This window comes from Hippocampus bargibanti, linkage group LG02 (genome assembly GCF_051943395.1).
Source record: "Hippocampus bargibanti isolate YZ-2025 linkage group LG02, ASM5194339v1, whole genome shotgun sequence".
Taxonomy (NCBI): Eukaryota; Metazoa; Chordata; class Actinopteri; order Syngnathiformes; family Syngnathidae; genus Hippocampus; species Hippocampus bargibanti.
In genome coordinates this window covers 12,595,034-12,611,138 of record NC_142735.1, presented here as the reverse complement: position 1 = coordinate 12,611,138, position 16,105 = coordinate 12,595,034, and the positions used below count along the sequence as shown (strand labels likewise).

The following is a 16,105-nucleotide window of genomic DNA, read 5'->3' as shown; positions in this document are numbered from 1 at the left end:
TTCTGGTTAATGTTTGAAGAAAATGTATGACTTTTATGTTTATATCAAAACAAATACTTTTAATAATAATAATATTTTTTGGTAACACTTTATACATAAAACATTGTCTTTTTCTGAAAAACAACTACGTTATTTATAATAATAATAATAATAATAATAATAATAATAATAATAATAATAATAATACATTTAATTTCAAGCGCCTTTCAAAACACCCAAGGACACTTTACGATAAAAACAAAGCACACAACAATAAAACCATAGATAAAATGATAAATAATAAAATAGCAGATTGAACTAGACATTGAAAGCAATTTTAAACAGATGGGTTTTGAGGTGGGACTTGAAAATTTTCGCTGTTAAATTTGAGAAAGATATGGGAAAGCCAGGATTTAATTTCTGAGAGGCAAAGTGAAAGGGCTGAGGTGGAAGAGAGGCGTCTCTAACACCTTTTCTCACGCAATCACCATTTTTTCACATAATTAAGAATTATCGGTGTAAATATTTTTTTCCTGCCCTTTTCCCACAAAACATTTACATTTTATTTTCATGAAAAAAAATAATACAAAACAAAAGTGTGGAGGTACACACGCGCACATCGAGAAACACAAATCCAGACTTCTCGTAGTTTCCATCACTCGGTTGACATGTTTACGAGTTCATTTGCTTAGAAAGACGTTTAAATTCCCGCATGTCCGAGAAGAAAATGCAGCTAAATAAAACCAATCGCAGTTGGCGGTTTCAATAAGGTGGGGGAAAGGCATTCATGTCAAAGTATAAAATTATTGTAGTTACCTTTTCTCGGGACCTTTTCAAAACCTATAAAATCCTTGCTTGTGGTCACTCTGAAGTCGCGCGCAGCCGCGGACCTCCTCAGTCAATCCTGTCAAACTCGCGAGATTACCTGACAGACGTCTCGTTCCTGAAAGTACAGTAGTTCAATTTTTGAATTTATTATTTTATATTTGAATTTTGTATACACTTTCTTTCGGTAACGTTCAATAACGGTCCTGGTGTTTATCTATACGCATACAAATATATCTACACAGAATGTAATGATCCGTAATGTTTTTATCGGTGTCCACCGAGCCATTAGGTGGCGATATGGAGCTAAGTTAAATACTGTGACAGAGGGGTGAAAGGTTACAAGCCTGTCGTCACCCATGTGTGTTGCTGATGTTGCCCTCCAACTAGCGAACAACAAACTGTTTCAGTCAATGACTTTCAATTGTTTTATTGCGTAAAATAAGTAAATTGGCATCTATTAGGTTGTGGAAGGAATATTCTCGTTTTTCGTCAGTTTGCTTCAAAGATTCATCTTCGGACAGACGCCTGGTAAGTAGACAAAAATTTAAACATGAATACCTCAAGGCGGCCCGGTAGTCCGCGACTACCGGGCTACTCCGGGTCCTCCGGTTTCCTCCCACACTCGGGAACGGATTATTCCCATTTTAATGGTTTCCTATGGGAATTTTTTTTTCGAGATACAGTGAGACCTCAACTTACGAACTTAATTGGTTCCCAGACAGAGTGTGTAAGGCGAAAACCATTAAAACGGGAATAATCCGTTCCCGGGTTTCCATAAAATATACTTTTCAACTAAATAAGCCTTAAAACTACACACAACATACCTTATTCTATGTATAATAAATGTGCTATTGTATTGTAATGAAAGAAATACACTGCATTGTATCATAAAGTCACTTTATTTACATTTGTGATGGTCATTTATGGCTTAATGGAATGGCGTTGGAGGTCGAAGGTCAAAGGGAATTGCTATTTGGAAAGAGAGACGCATTACATGACGACTGTAATTAAAGAAATAAACTGTGCTGTAAAATAAAGTTTTATTTACCTTTTTGATGGTTGTTGATGGCTTATGGAAGGAGAGTCACCTTCCATAAGGACTGTTGGTAACTTAACCTCTGGTGCTGTTCGGTCGTGTGCTTGCGCCGAAGATCACTCCGCCAGCCGTGGTGGGTGTGTATTATGAAAATAGTGCTTATTATAAGGTTTAATTTTCATAAATTTGACGTTTGTAAGACAAAAAGTTTGTAAGTTGAGGTCTCACTGTATATATATATACAGTAAAGTCTCGTTATATCGATATTCAAGGGAGTCCGAAAAAATAAAAAATATCGATATAACCGGGACTATCGATATATCCGACCCTGTTTGCATGTAATTTTCTCCGTGCGTGCATAGAAATAGTATCGATATAACCGGGACTATCGATATAACGAGACTTTACTATATATATATATATATATATATATATATATATATATATATATATATATATATATCCCGCCTCATGCCCGAAGACAGGAATTGAGGGAATAAAAATGGGACTTTGACCAATGAGTGTCGATTGTTAAATGAATTATTCATTGGCATTGTCACTCCAAAATGAGCTTGATTCTCAATGTGCAGGTGTCATGTCCTGAGTTGAAATGAGGAATTTAAAGCTACTGAAGAGCCTGCAGAGTTCTGAGCTCCAGGGTCTGGGGTCACCGCAGTGTTTGGCGTTACGCAGTGACGCCGAGACACTTCTGGTTGCCTCCCAATACTCCATTGCGGAGTTCAACCCTCAAACTGAACAGGTAAAGCGCACACACACATACAATTCAGAGATTTTCATCATAATGTCAAAATTCCAATGACATTTCAAATATCACTTGATTAAAATATGCCACAGTGGTTATAAATGGTATGTTTATTTTTAAAACCCTTTGAAATAGTTTTCCCTGTTTACATAGGTATCATAGTTATAATTATAATTTCGACATTTTCTGTGAAGAAAACAAGTTCTTTCTAGAGAAATGTCCCTTTAATAAAAGCACATAAGACAAATCTTTAACATAATAAAATGAGTCTTCAAATGATATGGGTTGACGGGTTCACATCTAATACTAGCTTGCTCCTGCTCGAGTGTAGGGTTTTTTTCCATGCTTGTCACACTTTTTTAAAAATTTGTTTGAACTCCTTTCTGGCTGAAGGTAATAAGCGAGGCCTCGCTGACGGCAGACGGCTACCTCTCAACAGACGGCAGCGGCTGCGTGGTCGGGCTGCAAGACCTGGCGGAGCTTGAGTCAGCATGTTTGGCCACGGCTGGCGGGGATGTCATTGTCTTTGACTACAAAACCAGCCAGGTACGTTGCACAGGAGAGTTTGCGTCTGTTTGCTAAACCAATTACTTGTCTCCTCATAACAGTTGGAGTGCGTCGGCAGTGTAGACAGTGGGCTGACCTCCATGAACTGGAGTCCTGACGAAGAGCTTGTCATTCTCACGACAGGTCAGCTGTAAAATTAATTCCATAACTACTTATTTCATGCAAGGTTTTTCTGAAGTCATTGTTATTTATTTTTTCAGTATGCGCTGGTACCTTGGCTTACTAATTCACTTTGTGCAATAATATTATTTTTCTTCAGATGATAAAGATTAAAAGAATAAGAAACGTTAAAGAGTATTTTTTGTCTATACGCGTTCTTGTGCTGTGTTCAAATATCAGTTGCCGTCTTAAAGTGTAGAACAGGGGTGTAAAACAAATTTTTATCGTGAACTTTTTATTGTAGTTACGGTTTCCCTTCGTGGACCGTTTTGAATTTTAGGAAACCGTATAAATATTTAATCACCTCCACATAGTACATGCACAGCGCAAAATAAATTGGAGAAGAAGTCAAGAATAGCGACTATGGTTGTGGATTACATCTGATAATTTAAAATGTTGGTTCTGACTTCAGCAAGCATCAAGGAACTTGACATGCTTGACTTGCCTTCGCAAGTGATGTGGTGGACCAGATCGACTTTGACACCTGTGTTGTAGAGCACTGGAATTGTAAGGCAGTTTTGCATCGTTTGTTAACGTAAAGTTCGCACACTTTGCTTCTGGTAAAGTTACTGTTTCATGCACACAGACGTCCTGACATTACATTCTATCCCATTGGAACACACAAACACTGAAAATACTTTTTTTTACTCCACATTTTTTCATGATTGAATCTTTAGTTTATGTTAAAACATGTTTACATGGTTTTTTAATGTTTTTCAATATGTTATGTGAGTAAAAGTACTGGTGTATATGTTTAAAAATATATGGTGTATATCGCAGATTTTCTTCTACTGTTGGTTAGGTCTGGTATACGTTGTGACAAAGTGGGGTTCACTGTACTTAAAAAAAACAGGACACATTATCAGTGATCATATTTCGATTCTTGCAGGTCAGGAAACCATCATCATGATGACCAAAAACTTTGAGCCCATTACTGAGTTTGCAATACACCAGGATGACTTTGGTGAAGGTATAGTAAATCATTTTTTAATTTACTGTATGATAAATGTCGTCATGAAAACTGTTGATGAAGACAGTTGTCTTCTTGACAGGAAAGTTTATCACAGTGGGATGGGGCAAGAAGGAGACACAGTTCCATGGCTCAGAAGGCAAACAGGCCGCTCAGAGAAAGGCCCAGGTGTGTGCGTGTTGTGTGTGTGTGTGTGTATATGTGTGTGTGTGCGTGTGCGGGTCTGTGCGTGTCTGAGAATTTTAAGGAAAATAATTCAGTTCGTGAATGTGGCTCTGATAATATAGCGTATTTATTCGAGTATAACACACAAAATTTTCTACCTAAAAAAGAACTCAAAGTTTGGGTGTGCGTTATAAACGAGGCCTGGGGAAAAAAATCTCATATATAGTTAATGCTTTTTCCCTTCCAGGAGAGGGCAGCATTTCCATGGCTATTCTCCATAGTCGTGCAGCTGTTTTTAAGGTGCCCTTCAGATTCGATTCTCTGAAAGACCCGGACGCATTCCTTTTTTTTAATTGTTGATTACCATCAATACTTTTTTTTTAAAGACGGGCATCAGCAATAACATGGATGGCACAGAAGACGACCTGCTGTGGATTTCAGACTCAGATGAAAGTGAAGAAGTTTACATTGTCAATAAATGATTTTTAGCATGGACGCATGTGTTGTTACTGACAATACTTGATCTGAGCCGAGAAAAAGTGAAACAAAATTGTATACCAATTTTTTTTAATTGAAAATTAGGGGTGCGCGTTATACTCGAATAAATACGGTAATACATTGTACTGACCTGATGTATTGTAAATACTTTAGTGATTATCAAACGCACCTACAGGACATCAAGCCAGCAGCACTGTGGGATGACCGCCGGCCTCGGGTGACATGGCGAGGTGACGGACAACTTTTTGCCATCAGTGCTGTTTGTCCGAACACCGGAGCCCGCAAGGTACGGGTGTGGAACAGGGAATGTGTCCTGCAGGCCACCAGTGAACCCATCGACGGCCTGGAGCACCCTCTGTCCTGGAAGTAAGAAGTTTTTTGATTAAAAGTTGAAATTATTTGCGGAAAATGCCTTTACATTCACCAACTCAACACCTGAAGTCTCAAAAGTTTTGGTTAGTGGGAGTACTAATAATTCTAATCAAAAAAGTCCCATGCTTGTCCCATGCATTTATTTTTGGTGTGGTTCCATATACACTGACAATAATTAAAATACATTTCATGTTGTGTAATTAGGTTAAATGTTAAAGGGATACTTCACTTATTTTTTGCCATTTGCAGCAGTGTGAAGAAATGAATTTGACTCCCAACATATCCATTCATCTATTTTCTGATCCACGTATCTTCGGAAGGGTGGTGGGCGTGGCAATCGATGGGTACAACCTGAACTAGTGAAAATGCCTTAAAATATGCCTCAGTCAAAGTTCATTTGGATGTCCCAGCAGATGTAAATGTGCCGTTATAAATGTCACATGTGTAATGCAACTGCTTTTCTCAAGAGTTATTCCAAACAAACCCAAACATGTTTAAGACCATCCGGAAGCCTGATGGCAAGCACTCAGCGCCATCCCAACAAGCACAGTGTCGTCTTTCTGGAGAAGAATGGTCTGCTGCATGGAGAATTCACCCTGCCTCTCAGAAAAGACCAGTCAAAGGCATGTCCATGCTTCTATATCTCACTATCGTATGCTTTTGGGGCAAAAGATTGATGTCACAAACACCCACCCACCCTACTCCTTTAGGTGAAGAAGCTTTTGTGGAACAATGACTCCACAGTCCTGGCCATCTGGTTGGAAGATTTAACAGCCGGCGAGGACGGACATGTGAACACTTGTGGTGAGTTCAATTCACTTGTTAGTCTCTTCTACACACCGCATACATGAACATCGTCCTGTCGTCTGCCTGTAGTGCAACTGTGGACAGTGGCAAATTACCACTGGTACCTGAAGCAGAGCCTGGATTTTGGCACAGACCCAAGCCAGGCTCCGGAGTGCATGTGCTGGGACCCTGAGCGGCCCTTACGGCTGCACATGGTCACCCATGGTTGGATCTACTTGGCCTACGACTGGGGCTGGACGACGGAGAGGAGTCTGGGCATGGATGCCTCAGACCACGCCAACGTGGCTGTGATTGACGGAGGTGATGGCCAATTGAATCGGATGTATGCTGTTGGTTAACATAATCAAAAATATATGTACATAAATCACTTCCCTCCAGACAAAATTCTGGTGACCACCTTCAGACAGAGCATGGTTCCTCCACCCATGTGTTCCTTTGAGCTCCAGCTCAGCTCACCTGTCAATCAGGTTACCTTCCTTTCCGAGCCTCAGAGGACCAATCAACTTGCGGCACTTACTGCAAACGGAAACATAACTATCTATGACCAAGGTGGGTCTCCAAAGTTAAACTATTTCCCCTAAATCATTAGTTTGAGCATATTACATTTAATATAGTTCCTATATTATCCCTGTACTTAAAAAAACCATCAAACCTCCCTGATTACATTTAAAGTGAGTTTTTCTTCTTAAATATCTTTAATGGCTTTGTCATGCTAATCATAATAATAATAATAATAATACATTACATTTTAAGTGCCTTTCAAAGCTCTCAAGGACACTTTACAGTCACAGACAAGCAGAGGTACTATAATAAATAAAATACAATCACAAATAGAATACAATAAATAAAATACAATTATAAATAGAAACATGAGAGAGAGCTACACAGAAAATGCCATTTTAAATAGGTGGGTTTTGAGATGGGACTTGAAGGTGAGAAGAAAATTGATGTTACAAATGTTGGGAGGAAGTGAGTTCCAGAGTTTTTGGGGCAGAGCAGCTGAAGGGTCTGTCACCCATCGTGCTGAGACGGGCCTCCCTCCACACAGAGGTGGAGGGAGGAAGAGGATCTGAAGGAACGAGAGGGAATATAAATTTGAAGGTCAGATAGGAATGGGGGGGGGGGCAAGGTTATGGATAGCTTCAAATTTATAAAGAAGAATATTAAAGTTGATTCTATAATAATATAATAATGCATGATAGTTGTACTTGTAACAAAATAGTAGGAGACAAACACAAAGCGTCACTTTAAACAGTTTCAAATGCAAAAAAAGAAATTGTGAAACTAAAAATATTACACATTGCCAAAGTGGATCAAGCGTAAAGCCTTGTGGAACTCCACCACTGAAAAAAATATATAGTTTACAATCATTATTAGAAAAGCTTGAAAATTAACCTCAATCCATACTTGAATTTGTCACAAATGTGTCTATGCACGAAGCTTATCATTGGCCCTTTTACATTTGGCAGATTCTGGAGGAGAACCAGACAAAGTTGCAAATGAATTCAGGACTACGATTCGTCCCCTGGTCTTCCAGAGAACTTTCAGGTAACAAAACTCTCAGTTACACATTTGTAAATGCAGTCAGTAGTCAGTCTTTAAAAAGTTTCCTTGTTCTATTTGTAGTACAACCATTCACCAGGAGATGCCATTGTTTTTCCGACATCTGCTGTGGCTTCAGCACAATCTCTTTGTGGCTGTCAGCAAGGGTTTGGTGCCCACCTCCTCTGCCCTAATACTGCTGTGCCCCAGCCAGGACACACTCTCTGTCAGGTACTGAATAAAATGAATCCTGCTTAAACAACCATTACAGGCTAAATTATTCATTTTGCTGTTTCTGTTTAACCACTTCAGATGTCGGCTGGAAGTGGACAGTGTTGTGACCAACGTTGTCCATTGTTGTCGCACGCGTTCGGTGGCCCTACAGCTAGAAGATGGCCGCATCAAGAAGTTCCTCTGGGGTCAGTCAGCACTCACGCTACACCATTCCGTTCTTGAGCTGATTCCACTTATCTGTACTCGTTGATCTGTACACTTTGGACACAGGGACCATGGCCTTTTAGAATTGGTCATACAATGTATATGTGGCATCAAATGATTGTAACGATATTGCTCTTTGCCAGTCATTCATGTTAACTGCCACCTTGCACATTAAAAATACAGAGAAAAACTAGGACAAAAAAAAATCTATAGCTCCAAGTTCATGAGACACTCAGTCATATGCAAGCATAATGTCCGCCATGTGATCAATGCCGTTTATTCCCGTAACCATAATTTTGCACAATAGAAATAAACAATGGTAGTAATCCACAGCGCATCATGTCAAAGTCATGTTTTTGTGTAGATTGTGCCGATCCTTCATTAGAGGATTGGTGCGACTCCAGTGGGTGCAGCGTTAACTTCCCCATGCCTTGCACTCAGATGGCTCTCTGCAGCGTGGATGGCCAGGTAAAACAAAACCAAATTGAATAGTACATATTTAACAGATTTGGTGGTGTCCTGATTTACTCTAGCGCCCAGACTAGTTATTTATTTATGTATTTATTTTAATGGTGTAGAGCATCTGGTACAAATTATTTATGTTTATAGTCATTTCAATTTGGAAATTTGTGAGTAATGTATGAGTACAGTAAATTGATGTATAAGTAAAGTGATTTACTAACAATGTCATGGATTACATTAAAGTTGTCTTTCAATGTACCACTGCAAGTCAATTGTTGTGATTTAAAATCAAGACTAACTCTTATATAGGAGTGTGTGCTGGGCCTGACAGACAGATCTCACCTGTACGCTGCTGACATGGAGGTAGACGGCCATTTTGCCATGATAGCTGACACTGAAAAAGTGTCCCCATTCAACTTGTCTGCATCATCTCTATCTTCAGCTCGCCTCCAACGTGTCGTCTTTTGTCGTCAGTGATGACTTCCTGGTGGTCACCACGCACTCGCATAAATGCCGGTGCCTCCGACTGAGCAAGCTCAGCCTTAAAGGTACAAGACCACCATTTATTTTTAATTCTGAAATGACATTTTGCATTGTTCATGAGTGGACAATGTGGGTCCATATTTTTTTAAAGTTTGTATTGACACTTGATTATGCTTAAAATGATCTGGGTAAGTTTGGGTGAATGCTCCATTGCATAGAAAAATAGAGGGGCATTGCTTTGCGGTAAAGGAGAGGGATTATGAGGGTATACTGTACATCTCTTTTTTTTTGCCCTCAAATCTAAAAATAACATACATTTAAAATCGGAAATCACATTTTTGTGTGGGTTGAGTGATCTGTGGCTGTTGATCGGGGAAACAGCATTTTGGATTGTAGCGGTGAGCCCTGATTTACGCACTTGGAAAATGAAAACTCCCACAGCGTTGCAGGCAGCCTTGGCCCAGGATGGCGGGCAGAACGATGAGACCGTACGACGAGTTGAGCGGGGCTCCTATGTGGTCACGGTCGTGCCACAAGACACGCGAGTTGTCTTACAGGTGAGCCCTGAACAAAACATCCTCTGCCGCTGGAAGTCACCTGCAGGCTTTCACCGTGGTGCATTTATGTGTGCAGATGCCACGTGGGAATTTGGAGACTGTCCACCATCGGGCTTTGGTGCTGGCGCAGCTCAGGCAATGGCTGGACAAGTAAGTCGAGGAGGGTGCAGGATTCCATCAAGGCTATGTACTTCTGTGTGGACTATGTAAAATAAAGATTGATGCAGTGACTGCTCTTTTGTTCTCCAGTTTGAGGTTTAGGGAAGCTTTCGAGTGTATGAGGAAGCTGCGCATAAACCTCAACCTTATTCATGACCACAACCCAAAGGTATGAGCCATTGTGCATCGATTGCTAATATTGTCAAGTATTATTATTTTGATGTAATATTTGCAAGAGGTCACCCATTTTGCTCACATCAGGTGTTCCTTGAGAACACACACAAATTCCTCACCCAGCTCAACTCAATCACCAACATCAATCTGTTCCTCACAGAGCTCAGGTCAGCCCAATGTTGTTATGTGAGGACCCCATCTGCTACAAGTTCTCTTTTATTTTTTAATCTTGGATTCTCTATGGCGCCATCAGGGAGGAGGACACCACGAGCACTATGTATCCCCGCCCCGGTGGGTGCCTGCAGCTCCAGCAGCCATCGCATGCTTCCCGATGCAAGAAGGTGGATATGGTGTGCGATACTCTTCGGAAAACGATGGAGGACACAGACCCCAACAAGTTAGTGACAGTGGGAATGAATAAAAATGCGTTAAATGTTTCAATGGGGAAAATATCAATTTTGTTACAGTTATGGTTTGCCGTGCAGACTTAAAATAGTATCGATTTTCTTACCCCACATTTTTTTTTTTTTTTCATCAACAGTGATATCTCAGCTTACGAACGCTTTAGCTCACGAACTTTTCACCTCACGAACATTAAATTCGCGAGCACATAGTCTTGGTTAACGAATTAGTTTTCGGCGGACGAACCAAACCACACAGCGCCACGGTGGCTGGCGGACTAGTTTTTAGGGGATGAACACCAAACCACATGGTCAAACAGCGTCTCGGTGGCTGCCGGACGAGTTTTCGTCACCTGCTTTCTTTAAATGCAGACGTGGTTTGTTATCGAGTGGAGTACTTTTGCTATTATGGGGCCGCAAAAGACCCCACCACAGGCTAGTGTTAAGCCGAAGAGCACACAAAAGAAAATTACGGTCGAGCAGAAGAAGATCTTCAAAAAATACGACCGACGTGTGTGTTTGTGTGACTTAGCTGTCCCAGTACCAGTACGGTAAGGCAATCCATTGACAACTACCATCACAAAGGTAAATACTGTAAATGACTTTATTATATAGTACAGTTTATTTCTTTAATTACAATACAATAATAGCACATTTATTATACATAAAATAAGGTATATTTTGTGTAGTTTTAAGGCTTATTTCGTAGAAAATTATGCTTTATGGGGACCTGGGAATGGATTATTCTCATTTTAAGGGTTTCTTATGGGAAATAAACGTTTGGAAGACAAACTTTTTGCCTTACATGCACTTTCTGGGAACCAATTAAGTTCGTAATCTGAGGTATCACCGTATTTTCTTTTCCTCATTTTATTCTATAAAAAAACAATTTTGATGTTTTCAATCTTCAATTAATTTTTTTTTAATAATAGCATGAAATAGCCCCTCTGATATGACATTTCCACAAAAATGTAATAATTATAAAACACTTCATGTTTATTTCCCATTCCTTCAGGTTCTTTCTCTCCATCCTAACGGCGCATGTGAAGAAGTCGACTCCTGAGCTGGAGATCGCCCTGCAAAAAGTCCACGAGCTTCGAGGTGAGCTGGAACACTTATCGGTCTCTGCTCTTTCCCAATGAACACTACAAACATGCACACATGCACACATTTTTTCTTTTATTGGAAACGGCTCTGATACAAACAAAATTTGACATTTGCAGTGAACCCCCCTGAAGGAGACAGCGGCGTGAACGCCGAAGAGGCACTGAAATACCTCTTGTTCCTCGTCAACGTCAACGACTTGTATGAACACTCGCTGGGCACATACGACTTCGACCTGGTGCTAATGGTTGCTGAGAAGTCACAGAAGGTACTAAAAAAGTCTGAATGTTATTGGTTCCTTGTTTGTGTACGCTCCACGATTGGATAGCAGGGTTTACCTCGCTACGCTCCCAATAGTTGAACTCTAATGAAGATAAGCGGCATACAGTAATGAATAGCAATGGCGGACAGATTTTAGATGGGTGAAAAACCCTGATGACCTGTTCTATGTGCAACAGGACCCGAAAGAGTACCTCCCCTTCCTCAACATGCTGAAGACCCTGGAGGTCAACTACCAGCGCTACACTATCGACAAACACCTGAGACGTTACTCCAAGGCGCTGGTGCACCTCAGCAACTCTGGTAGGCCTCCATTTTGCTTCTAACATAAAGTCACTCCTACCAGTAGCAAGGTGACTTTACACGATCTAATATGCTGCTCCAGTTTTGTTGTTCTGTCCCGTACATGCGCAGCTCTTTGTAATTTTATTTTATTTATTTATTTTTATGAAATGCAACAGTACCGTACTGATGATAATAGCAACGTAGCGCTACTTCTAACCATCATTTGACTAACGTCTCTTTTTGCACACTTGGATTGCGCGTTTATGCACTATGAGTTCTGAAAACGGTGCTCGCCAGAAATTTCAAAAAACTGCCGACCGGCACGAAATACCAGTTTCAAGTGTTAGAACCAACACACGAGACCACCCTGCGTTATCTGTATTGCTCCAGAGAAAGGTCTCTCGTTCATCGAGACATTACAGCTCGTTCGACCGGGTTGTTTTTTTATACAAACACATCAATGTGTATCATATCATTTCATGTATTTAGCTTTAACTTGGGAGAGTATAGATTCGATCATTTTGAAAGCAACTTCTGTTGAGCCAGTGTACCTATTTTGCGTTAGAAAAATCTCACAGGTAATGAACAAAAAAAAAGAAGTGTTTGGCTAATTTCAGGGAAAAGTTATCTTCTGGAATGTTTTTAATGTATTTTTTTTTATCATGACTGGCTCTTACTGCTTCCCTATTTGGTACAATTTTGCAAATACCGTACTTCAATAGCTTTCTGTAATTTTGTTTTAGGAGATGAGCATTTTCCAGATGTTTTACAGTTGGTGAAGGAGCAGAAACTTTATAGCAAAGCTCTGCGTCTGTACTCGACTGACAGTGCTCACTACAAGGTACATCACCTTCCCCACCTTACCGCTCAGCTTCCTATCACAAACGCGTACCCTCCCCCAAGGCACTGAGCCGCACCTACGCCAACCACCTGCTAGAACAGCAGCAGGCAGAGCAGGCTGGCATGATGCTGTGGAGATGTGGCGAGCTCGACAGCGCCTTGCATGCCTTCACTACTGCCGCCAGCTGGAGAAACGCCGTCTGTGTGGCGCAGCAAATCCCACTGTCCACTGACAAGCTTGCCCTGCTGGCCCGAGAACTGGCAGGTAACCCTGGCCACTGCCGCTTAGCACAGAGGCACCATATTCATATACAAGGCTTTGGTGATATAAAGCATCACAGAATACGGGACGATACGATCAAACCTTCCTGTTGACTTTATATAGAATCCATAATTTTAAACATATACTGTATATACAGTATTTGATAATACTACTTTGCAGTAACAATTGTTTGTATAAATGAGAAAATTTTATACATGTTTTATGAATCGTAAAATTTTGTAAGTGTTCTTTGACTGTCTTTTCCACTCATTTTGTTATTTCGTAATTTTTTTGCCTTCTCTCAGAAAAGCTGAGCAGACAGCAACGCTATGCGGAAGCAGCCGTGCTGCTGGACCAGTACGCCAAAGTAGGTTGTTCACACAAAAACTACAAACGGTTTGTTATCATGAATGGTAATAATAGTACATTTGGGGTTTTTGTGACTATGCAGGACTGTGAGGAGGCCATCTCGACGCTGATCTCCGGTGCGGCCTGGGAGGAAGCGCTTCGACTGGTTGGTGGCATAAAATAATACACCAATATGATCACAATGATAGCACTGACAGAACAGCCTCGTAGGCTATTCTTGTTGTCCTTAGAGCAATTTAATAATCAGCCTCGGAATATTGGACAACATTCCACAATTCTTTCCTTTGAGTCACTTTACTAATATGTAGTTGAATAAGCACTTGTTAGGCAGCCGCTTCACGTATGTGTTGCATTCAATCCACCAGTTTCTTGCACCAGTGTAGTATTCCAAACCACTTTGTCACTCCCAGTTGAAGCTTACTGTAATAAAATGTCGCAAATTACTCATTCTGCATTTAAAACCAGCCTCGGAAATCGTTTACACTAGTTTTCTCTTTGTCTGCATTACTATATTATACTGCCTCCAGGTGGCCACACCAAAGGAGCAGTAAAATCATTTGTGGCGCACAGTGTTGAAATACATTCTTTTTGCTCTGGCTATGTTTTTTTAAGAGAATTCCTCTTTATTTCAGTATAGAAAAATTATTTCAGATTCACAGGAGTGGTCATGGAACAAATTCACGTCATATCTCTTCTCGTCTAACATCTGTGTTACTTAGTTTCCAACTACTGTTACATAATTTGACTTTTTTTTTCTCCGCTTGAGATTCACATGTACGACAGAGCTGACATCACAGAGACAGACCTGAAACCTGCCCTGGTTGAAGGTAGTTTTAAAAGCCATTTTGTGCCAAAATTTTTCCCCTAAAATAAAACTTTCCCTCTGCTCCACCCGGCCTCGCAGCTGCCTCAGCACAGACTTTCCTGGTGGAGACGCAGACGGCCACCTTCTCGCGCCACCGTTCGCGCTTGGTGCTAGTGCGGCAGCACAAAGAGGACAAAGCCCAGCGGATGGGCGTGCTGGGTGAGGATGTGGAATGGCGATTGGTTGCCATGGTAACCTCCGCATTGAAACCAAACAACCATCTCATCTCCTTTCAGATGAGGACGGACCCGACTGTGCGGATGCTGAACTTTACTCCGAGGCCAGCAGCGTCATGAGCGCCTCTAAGTACTCGCACAGCAACTCGCGTGTCTCCTCGTAAGACATGCACGCATGCATGAAGATCATACACATCCTTTACACACCTCGGTGAAATACATTTTTGTCCGATGTATACAAAATGTTCTAAATCGAGACTCACTGAGCGTGTTTGTGTGCTGTGTTGCCAGTTGGCTATTTCCAATGTAATGTATGATACGGGTGGTTGTAGGTTAAATTCCCCAAAATACAATTAATTCATCTGATTCTTTAGCCTGAAATGCTACCCTAGAGCATGCAACCCAGTGCCATGAAATATTCATCAAGATGATATTTTAGGAGGTCTTCCAAAAACCGCCGTAAGGCTGAAAGAAAGAAGCTGAGTCTGAAGGAAGGAAATCCCATGGAAGAAAAAGCACTCATGTATGCCCTTGGAGAGATCGTCACAAGCGTGGACAAAATGAGAGGTGTACGCCGTACACTTAGATTTTTTAAGCACTCTGCCCTCTGTGGGGGAAATATGTTCATATGGTTTAATGCATCAACCTGTTCTGCAGAGGAGGTTCAGGCGCTGCTCAAAGCTCTCGTGCTTTTCCACTTTGACAAGCAAGCCGATGAGCTGCAGCTCGTCTTTCAGGAAGCGCTGCTTGCCATGGAGGAGGCCATCCCGGAAGTCTGGCCTCAGGACACGCACAGGAGCCATGCAATGGTAACCGTTTATCTTTCACCAAATTCATTACCAAATCATTAATAATCCCTTTCCAGATTATCGTTCAGTCTTTATCAGAAGTAGACATAGAAAATAAGAAGCATCCTTACAATGCACTTTTTTTTTAAATTACCGGTAAGGGAAAAAAAATACTTTTAAAGTAAAGAACTTAATATTCCCATTTTGAAGTCACAGTAATGTTATTTTTCCCTCCAATTAAGAAAAACTATGGACATTTGTAAATGCAGTATTGGGATATATATAATTATAATATAATTCATATTTGAACCTTCAGGCTCAAGAAATGCTTTGTGTTGTTTTCCTATTTGTGTGCTTGTTGCTTTTCAGCCGACGGGTCCCAACTCAACGGCCAACAGCATCACGGCCTCTTTCCAGCAACAACAGACTTCGCTAACATCGCAACAAGGTCAGCAGGACATACTCCTGTTTTGGTCACACTAACATACAAGCACTATCTATTCTCGCACACACACACGCACACACACGCACACAGACTCTCTTCCCATTTCTAAAAATCTAATTTAATGTTTTCATAAACATTTCATTTAAAATACATTTTTTGGTCTTGAATCTTGTCTCCATCCAGATATCGAGATCTCTACTCTGCCTACCATGAGGACCGGAGTCAAATGGAATCTGGACTTTTGAGCCCCCCCCCCCCCCTTTTTACATATAAAAAAACAATAAAAATATGAATTAAGATTCCTGAAGTATTTCTTCATTCAGACGGCAGTG

General features: G+C 40.8%; 2 protein-coding genes across 9 annotated transcripts in view; one reads left to right on the top strand and one right to left on the bottom strand.

Moving 5' to 3' along the window:
* arhgef37 (Rho guanine nucleotide exchange factor 37) overlaps positions 1-878 on the bottom strand; it is a 41,466-nt gene extending 40,588 nt beyond the window's left edge. For 4 of the 6 annotated variants that reach the window (XR_016114085.1, XM_088989394.1, XM_088989402.1 and 1 more), the window contains exon 1: positions 796-876. The gene's annotated coding sequence lies outside the window, so the exon portion shown is untranslated. Of the gene's footprint in view, positions 1-795 lie in introns of all 6 variants that reach the window. The other 2 variants (XM_088989403.1, XM_088989401.1) reach the window with 2 other exon arrangements.
* Positions 879-1,144: 266 nt separating this feature from the next.
* On the top strand, positions 1,145-16,074 carry elp1 (elongator acetyltransferase complex subunit 1). Of its 3 annotated transcripts, XM_088989379.1 has the most exons (36): positions 1,145-1,335; positions 2,434-2,603; positions 3,000-3,152; positions 3,215-3,296; positions 4,222-4,302; positions 4,385-4,470; positions 5,141-5,331; positions 5,837-5,960; positions 6,048-6,141; positions 6,214-6,444; positions 6,523-6,693; positions 7,614-7,692; positions 7,771-7,917; positions 7,999-8,105; positions 8,489-8,592; positions 8,896-8,949; positions 9,029-9,134; positions 9,511-9,626; positions 9,703-9,776; positions 9,876-9,954; positions 10,047-10,126; positions 10,213-10,356; positions 11,376-11,461; positions 11,584-11,732; positions 11,923-12,046; positions 12,772-12,869; positions 12,932-13,133; positions 13,436-13,497; positions 13,582-13,644; positions 14,266-14,326; positions 14,404-14,523; positions 14,601-14,700; positions 14,980-15,107; positions 15,198-15,349; positions 15,698-15,776; positions 15,957-16,074. In XM_088989379.1, the coding sequence occupies exons 2-36, from the start codon at positions 2,454-2,456 to the stop codon at positions 16,016-16,018; spliced, it is 3,939 nt and encodes a 1,312-aa protein (XP_088845505.1). In that variant the 5' UTR covers positions 1,145-1,335; positions 2,434-2,453; the 3' UTR covers positions 16,019-16,074. The 3 variants fall into 3 exon arrangements, with proteins under 3 accessions (XP_088845505.1, XP_088845504.1, XP_088845507.1); XM_088989378.1 differs by having other exon boundaries at positions 14,980-15,349; XM_088989381.1 differs by lacking the exons at positions 1,145-1,335; positions 2,434-2,603; positions 3,000-3,152; ... (1 more) ...; positions 4,222-4,302; positions 4,385-4,470 and having other exon boundaries at positions 5,191-5,331; positions 5,805-5,960; positions 14,980-15,349.
* The last annotated feature ends 31 nt before the right edge of the window (positions 16,075-16,105 follow it).

What these genes read in the sequence shown, in the direction of transcription:
- elp1 (XM_088989378.1), top strand. Translation starts at nt 2,454, where the DNA reads ATGAGGAATTTAAAGCTACTGAAGAGCCTGCAGAGTTCTGAGCTCCAG. An exon ending in TCAACCCTCAAACTGAACAG is followed by an intron (nt 2,604 to 2,999) that starts GTAAAGCGCACA and finishes TTCTGGCTGAAG; the next exon opens with GTAATAAGCGAGGCCTCGCT. An exon ending in CCGCTCAGAGAAAGGCCCAG is followed by an intron (nt 4,471 to 5,140) that starts GTGTGTGCGTGT and finishes ACGCACCTACAG; the next exon opens with GACATCAAGCCAGCAGCACT.